Genomic DNA, 8,382 nt, shown 5'->3' on the forward strand with positions numbered 1-8,382 from the left:
TTATGTTTAAGAACAGCTTTGCTTAGGTCCATGTAATATCATGGTAAAGCATGTTTCCATACTGACTGATATTTTAGTGAAAATAGACCAGAAGATCAATGGGAATCATGGAAAAACTTCAATTCATATACACTTGATCCAAATTTGGACATATCCTAAAAGGAAGGCACTGTTACTTGGTGGATTTCAGATCTGTCTGCAAAGGGCAGCCTGAATATTTTATGTATTCTCTTAGAAGTGAGCAACCTCTTGGAAAATTTTGGGCAGACACTCAGTTTCATCCTAAATGGTCAAAAGTGGGGAAATAGATAAGGAGCTGAAACACAAAATAAATATTGAGCTTTAATAAACAGCGGTGCTGAAAGTCTTTCTTGTAATTAGAGAAGAGTTGTATTTTATGGGAATGTATTTGAAGCACTATGTTTATTATGTTTATTTTAATTGTGTGGAGTGGTAATTAATAAATGTTTATAATATATTCTTGTACATTGTTATCTCTTTCAACTCTATGTGACTGAGTCACATTTTGGAGTTCAGATTATTCAAGTATGTAATTGTCAGCATGATCTAGTTAGAAGAGCATCAATCTTTGATAAGCAAAGAAATTTGAGTTCATTGTTTCTATAAAATTTTAGAACCAGTCTCTAGTACTACCAGCATGAAGTCATGAAGATTTACAAACAAAATTTGCCATTTACTTAAAAAACCAAAATCATGAGTATGGTCTTTTTTAAAATCTCCATACAAAAAGGAGATATATCTTTACATACCATGCGGTATTTCATATAAATGGATCCCCAGATTTGTCAATGGTATTTGAATTTTATTTTAAAATTAGAAAATATAATGTCAAATTGCAGCACAATAACTATGCAAGCAATAAAACTAAAAAAAAAAATGCAACTTAAAGACAGCCATAAGTAACACTATTACAAAGTTAAACCTTTCTGATATTTTATCATTTACCTTTTTCACAGACCTGCTGAACCTACCTTCTTTCCAGAGTTTAAATTGATGTAAATGCTTTGCTGCTATGGATTCGTTCTGGTCACTTTCATTAAAATGTTGAGGTTTTTTTTCTCCATGCCTTCTTATGCTGTATTTGCTTTTAAGTAATACAATATGGTAAGGACTTTGGAATAAATTATATCTCCAGACATACAATGTTAGGTGGATCGATAAATGTCCTATGACGTTTACTATGCATCATAAAATTTCTATCATAACCCTTTTAACAAAGCTTTTCTTCTTGGACACCAAGAATTTCATTCAAAGCATTTTACATATTGCATTACTTATCAAAACAGTGGATATGTAAACCTTGACATTTGTTAAAAGACCCAGGCTTTAACAAAAAAAAGACCAGAACAAATTGATAGCAGAAAACAGATTAAACAACCAAAAAGTTACTGCCTGGAAATAGAAGCATGTGACATTATCCCAAGACAAGCTTTCAGCACATACTCAGAGAAGTTTTTGCTATATGCAGGCATCCAAATGTCTCTCAGACTTTACTGGAGCTTCATATATTAAGTTGTTACAAGTAAATGAATGTACAGTAAATAAGTGTTAGATCCTGTCTTCCAAAGCCTGCTTTAGTGTAGCAGAAATTAAATTGTTTTTCTTGGCTAAGATTTGTTCCCACATCAGTTGGTATTAGAATAACCATTATACTTATACAAATTATACTTAATATACTTGTCAAGTTCTATTTCATTCTAGTACAAGTAATAATAATAATAATAATAATAATAATAATAATAATAGTAGTAGTAGTAGTAGTAGTAGTAGTAGTAGCAATAATAATAAATATCAGTACTGTGTATAGTAAACCAAATGTAATTGTTCTAATTTACATTTAGTAAACATGTTCGTTTATATTTAATATATACACCTAATTCTATTTAGTAAAGATACTAAATATAGTATCTTGAGATGCTGTGAATCTTTCTGTTGTTGCCTTTGGGCAAGGTCCACTACAAATACACTTAAAGAACATAACATGAACTAAAAGTATTGTGATTATGCTTACAGTTATTAATAAATCATAAATACACAAATCCATGTGTGTATTTATGCACATTAATGAAATATATACCTCTTTATAGCAAAATATGACTATGTCATATATGTCACCTTTATTTTACCAATTAAGAAATTATGATAGCCGTAATATGATACATTCACATGCTAGTGTTCTCTTAACTAACTTACAAGCACAACCATTCATTTGCAAGATACATGGCAGTTTGGGGGAAAATGGAGACATTGCAAATCCAAGCATGCTGTAAAACTGTTCACATTATTAGTAATGCTGTAAGATTACAGCATTGCTTCAATAAAACTCCCAATCAATAAATACAAGAGAAAAAATATAATAAGGAGTAATTTTGAAATGTTTTTGACGGTTTTTAGAAAGTTAGGTTTGTTTTCTGGTTTGTGACTTTTTTTTAACAAGACTGTTTTTGAGGACTATTTCTAGATTCAGTCTGTCAATTCAAAGTGCCACTGTCATCCCTTACCAGACTCTTTTGTCTTCTCTCAGTCTCTTGATCTTGACAAAATTCTAACCATTTCTTAATGGAGGTGTCTTTATTGAATATTTCTGAAGAAAAAAAATTTGCCTGTTTGTAAATCAGAATCAGAAAATCTTTTGTAAACACAGGTATTGACAACAAAGTTACTGAGGTATTTTTTAGTTTATATGCAATTTTTTTTTTTTTACTTCTTGCAAAATTCCATCTAGATGCACATTTTACACTTAAGTGCAAAGCTACTCTTACTTGAGCACATGTGAAATACTCCTACCTAGATTTTCACTGGAATAGCAAAAGCCATAAAGGAAGTGTAGTAATTTGTGGGCATATGTGTGATCAATCAGGTAAATCCCATATTTGCAACATATTCCATTCATTATTGGATTAGATATTAGGAAAAATGTTTTCACCAAAGAGGTGGTCAAGCATTAGAACAGGCTTACCAGAGAAGTGGTGGATTCACCATCCCTGAAAATGTTCAAAAAACATGTGGATGTGATGCTTAGAGATATGGTTTAGTGGGAACTTTGCAGTGCTGGGTTAATGGTTGGACTCCATGATCATAGAGGTCCTCTCCAGCCTTCATGAAGCTATGATTCTATTCTTATTTTTCATTAATCTTTCTGTTTGGTCTTGCATTAAACTCTGGGGGAAAGAACTGCAGCAAAACCCTTTCTCATATTTGACTAAAACCTTTATTATACTTTTGCTTTAGGACACAATTTTTCAATCATAAATAATATTTAGCCACTAGCAGTTACAATAACCACGAGTGTAACATCTGAGAAATAGCTGTGATCTGAATAGGAGTAAGCAAACTGCATTATGCTGGTGTGATCTATCTGTCCTTGAGAGCTCTTCTTCAGGGAATAGTCTTTTGGTACTGTACTCCATACCAGCTCTGTCTTTCAGCACTCCACCACTGATAACTGGAACAGCAGCATTGATAATATTACTCCTCTCATAGTAGATATTTAGTAGATATCAAAAGTGATTTATCAGAAGTGCAAACATGATTATGGTAATTTCAAAGATGGAAAGATGGGACAGACAAAGGGAATGATTTACAGTGATTTACATTACAGTGATATTTCATTCCAAATTAGTTGATCTTTCTCTACAATGGCTTTATTTTCTTTGGCTGAATAGTGCTGAGAACTGTGTAAAGGGAGGAAAGAAAGAATACAGAATTAGTCTGTGCTTCAACAGGTCACAACTGTATAATAAAGTTTGAAGCAGATGCTAGGAAGTCTAACAAGAGCAGATTTTAAAAAAAAGAGACCCATGACTATCAGACTTTGAGACAGCCTCTGATGTATTAAACCTGCATACAGCAGGTATTTGGGATTTTTTAATGGAGCAATAATACATATTTCATACTCATGTAAGGACAATATATTCCTTCCAATGCATTGTATATAATTACAAGTGGAGAGGCAAAAACTTTACATGTACAGATTACTGAAATTCATCATGAAAATACTATTTAGCAGTGCCCATATGTTCATAAACAAGTGAGGTTTTTAGTCCAGAAATAATCCAGATCAGGCAATTAGGATTAGGTTGACTGTCTTCCTATATTGACTCTATCACTACTAGACTACGTCTCAAATTCATTATTGATAGGCTTTTTCTAGCATCTGTTTTTATTCTCTTTTAAAACTTAATGTAATAAAATTTATTTTTTGTCAAAATATACCAAAAAAATTGTATGTCCTCTTTACCTATATTGTGAAGATGAGTGCACAGACAAAGCATGTTAGCCCCAGTTTTGTTTTCCACTTTAAATGTGCAATAACAATTTCCTTTTCAGTTTTATTTTAACAAAAACTTCCAGTCTTAATTTTTTTTTTTTTGTTTAACAATGTTTTCAATTTCATAAAATATTTCTTGAAATTAAAGACATGGAATTTAAAAAATATTATTACCATGTTAGATTTATTTTGAAGTTTCATTAATTAACTGCTTAATTTACTAATTTGAGGGTTTCAGTCTTCAGTGAATATGCTGTGGTTCCCAGGCAAAATAATTAATGGAAAGTTTACTGTTTGATTAAATATTTTCTTTGCTCTTTAACAAAAACCTTTCTTTACTAGCCCTTCTGCTACCATTTGAGATGTTAAATAAAATAATCCAAAAGGAAGGGAACTGGGAATGTTGTAAAGGCAAAATATCAGAATTTTAAATTTTTAGGAGATACATCTAGAGTAAATTATATATTTTAAGAAAAAAAATAATTGGCTACATCTGCAGAGCCATAAGAAGATGAATGGAGATAATGTTAAAAATACTTGAAAGCTCTTGGTTGCCAAAAGAGAGAACTGTTTATTAAGATACATTTACAATAATTTAAGAATTCATAAGAAAGGGAACTGTAGGCTGGGAAAACCTCCTGACATTTAGATCTAGAAGCCAACAGGAAATCGTCTACGAGAAAGCAAAGGAACTTTTACTCTTTGAAATTTATAGCTATGTTTTATATATTGGTACATAAAATGATGTTCTACTTTTTTGTCCCTATGTATTGTGAGAAATTTAATTTTTCTATTGAGCAGTCCTAAAAACTTAAAATATCAAAAATACTGAAACTATGGAGGTAATAATATTTTCCTTTGGTAAGTTGCAAAAGTTGTTCATAAAATATGCATTTGATAAGCTAGCATGCTAATTTTAGATACATATATATATATGTATATATATATATACACACACACTCACAGGCATGAACTGCTGTATTGTGAACATTATATCATTCTCTTCTGAAGTTTGGGTTGTCTTCCACAGACGTTTTCCTTCTTACACATGCCAAAGAAAGATATTATCAGGTGTAAAATGTTGATTTATTTTAAATAAATATTATACCTTTCGTCATGCCTACTGGTTATTTTATTTTAATAATTGTCTGAAGAGTTTTTCAGAAACTATTGTCTAAATTACTCAAGCATCTGTATGAATGACAATGAAAGTGATTGTTTCACATATTCCTATGTGTTCCTAAATTTTTCTGTGGCATCATCCAGCATTTAAGTATTCCTGAGCTTTGAACAAAAGAAAACTTTTTTTTTTATTTGATCTAACATAACCACTTGTTAATTAGATATATCTTCTGAACTAGTTCTTCATACACTTGAAGGATGAGTTTCTTTGTCAAAAGCATTGAGTAATTCTGTAAGTGTTTAAGTTCAAAATGGACAGATAATGACACTTCTAAAAATATTATAATTTTGATTAGTAATTTTACTGTCTTTTTGGATCAGTTAATTTTTTTAAAGTACTGCCTTATTAAACTACTTGTGTTACTTTTAAATGGTGAGTGATACATAACTATAAAAATTGTGTGCTTTCTAATTAGACCTAGAAATATTATTGTCTTGAAAAGAATGTGGTAAAGTGAAATTTAGGGTGTTTTGTTTGGTTGTTTTTTAATTTCATGTCTGTTTTGTTGTTTAGAAAAGAATATTTCTACTCCAGAAAAATCATGTTTGGGTCCATCTCATGCAGAACGGATATCATTTCGAGACCATCCAGTGCAGCTAAGTGGAGGATGGGGAGCAGGCAAAAAAAGGCAAAAGCTTAAAAATATTAGCTGAATATTGGTAATAACTAGTTGATTTAATCAAACACAGTCAGCATATGGAGATCTGTTTCTTTTTAAACCTTTGAATATCAGTTGTTGGATTTTCATTTATTACCAATAAACCAGTTTCAGTTAACTACTTTTGACTTATTTTATTATACATGGTTACAGTGGTTGGAGTTTTGTGGGATTTTTTGTAAAAGTATTTTATACCTGTCAGCAAGTTATCATAGTTTGTGTTTTCAATTGCTTATATGTTCATGTGGTATAGAATGCAGAACTGATGAACTGTACAAGGTTTGTTGTACAGTGGCTAAGTTTAGGCTTGCTTATAAGAACTGGATGAGAAGTCCAAGTGTAATAAAGGTTCATGTTCATGTGATATATGACACATATTGAAACACTGCATTATCATTTTCTCACAAAATAAAATGCATGCTTGCAAAGTGTGAGGTATAACAGGTGGCAATGCCATTCTTAGAAAAGCCTGTTCAGAAAATTTTACTGAACAAGTATACAAATGATGAGCATGCACTTTCCTTTTATTAGGAAGATGAGTAGTCCTCCATCTAGATCTTTCATCATAAGTTATTGTTATAATCTGTTGAAGCAACCTGTTGTGGTTTTATACTTTCAAATACTTCTGTTTCCTAGAGGATTGATTAAAAAATAAATGGTTCTCGTTTTATACTTGGATAATGTAAAATCAGATCTATATGTTACTGTTAACCCAACTTAATTTTTTCACATAGACAGGCTCCTTCAGACCCATGTGTAAATGTTTTGTGGTGCAAGGAAATCCAGAGAAAAAGAAATACTGTTTCTACTGTTCATGGGTATCTAACTCATTACTTCTAGTCAATGCTTTGTCCATCAGCATACAGGACAGAAAATGTTCCTTGATTTCTAAGCCCAACATTATTTTCATATTTTCCGCTCTGAGGGTATAAGTTGTTAATTGGATCTTTAAAAAGGCTGACTTCGGTCAGCGTTTTCCAATTTTGTAAGCCACAACCCCCTGTAGATGGAGAAAGAGGTAGAGAGAGTAATGGGGCTTGAAACTTCAGTCAGTAAAGAACTTAAATTCTTACATTGTGGCTGGTTTTAAAATGTACTTAAATTAACATGGGATGTTATATTGTAAAGTGTTTTCTATGCTAACATACTTTTCTAACTATGGATTAAAGGCATTTATCTTCATTTTTGTGAATACTTGCCTTCATTTTCAGATAAAAAGATGGCTGATCTCATGGAAAACCTCCAGTAAATAATTTTGCTTGTTTGAACCACTGTCCCGATTTTATTATCAGTTTGCTTTTGAAAAGTCAGTGCACCCTATTTCAGAAAAGATTTCTTTGCCTTTCTGGGGAATTATGGTCAGGTTGCTTAACCTGACTATAGAAATCCTATGGTTGTCAAGAGGGTATAAAATGTCAGTAGATGTTTATTTCACCTGTTTAATTTTCCAAATGTATGTAGTGTTCAGCTTGATTTCAGGATCTGCAATATAATGACTTTTAAATGTCACCAACAAATACTGGAGCTTTTGCGATTTTGCTTTTAGCATCAAGGTTATAATTTTTTTAGGAAAAACTTTGTCATTTCAAAATGTCTGCCCCTACACCTGGCAGACTATGTAGCCACCATTACAGGTATCAACTGGAAATCAAAATACAAAATCAAGAGTTTCATAGTTTAACACTTCTTACAGATTGTCGCCTCTATTTGTCTAGAGTATCCATAATATATGCACATCACCAAAGCTGTAAATAAGGAATATTTCATATTTTATGCTTCTTTCTATATCTCTGTCATCTATATCTATATCTACATTCATATCCAAAAAAAGTATCTGCTGTATAAAAATTATCATACCTAATCTGTTTGTTTTCATGGTGTTTCTGAATGAGAAATACCTCCCAGTCTAAATAAAATGTTTTGGCAACATTTTTTAAGGCCTTTTATTTTGCAATGATAAATGGTAGCTTTTTAATATACAGGTTACTAAATTATAAGTTGGAGTGACAGTATTCACTGACAAGCCTTTTCATGACCTTACAATGTGTAATAAGGTGAGGTCTTATGTATCCAACACATTTTTCTCAGAATTATAGTGTTCAAAGTACAGTATGTCTGACCAAATACAGAAAAACCTGCAAGGTGCAACTTCTTTTCAAGCTAGCAGAGATACCTTTATTGCATTCAGGGATAAGGTGAAGCAACCAACACCACCATGCCTTGGTGTTCACCATCACATCTTGGTGTGTG

At 31.6% G+C, this 8,382-nt stretch overlaps 1 protein-coding gene across 3 annotated transcripts in view; it reads left to right on the plus strand.

The window, feature by feature from the left end:
- LRRIQ1 (leucine rich repeats and IQ motif containing 1) overlaps positions 1-7,395 on the plus strand; it is a 103,129-nt gene extending 95,734 nt beyond the window's left edge. For 2 of the 3 annotated variants that reach the window (XM_064702023.1, XM_064702024.1), the window contains exon 26: positions 5,988-7,395. In XM_064702023.1, the coding sequence (XP_064558093.1) occupies positions 5,988-6,127 (140 nt within the window). In that variant the 3' untranslated portion in view covers positions 6,128-7,395. The remainder of the gene's footprint in view (positions 1-5,987) is intronic. The other variant, XR_010438659.1, reaches the window with a different exon arrangement.
- The last annotated feature ends 987 nt before the right edge of the window (positions 7,396-8,382 follow it).

This window comes from Zonotrichia leucophrys, chromosome 1A, assembly GCF_028769735.1.
Source record: "Zonotrichia leucophrys gambelii isolate GWCS_2022_RI chromosome 1A, RI_Zleu_2.0, whole genome shotgun sequence".
Classification (NCBI taxonomy): Eukaryota; Metazoa; Chordata; class Aves; order Passeriformes; family Passerellidae; genus Zonotrichia; species Zonotrichia leucophrys.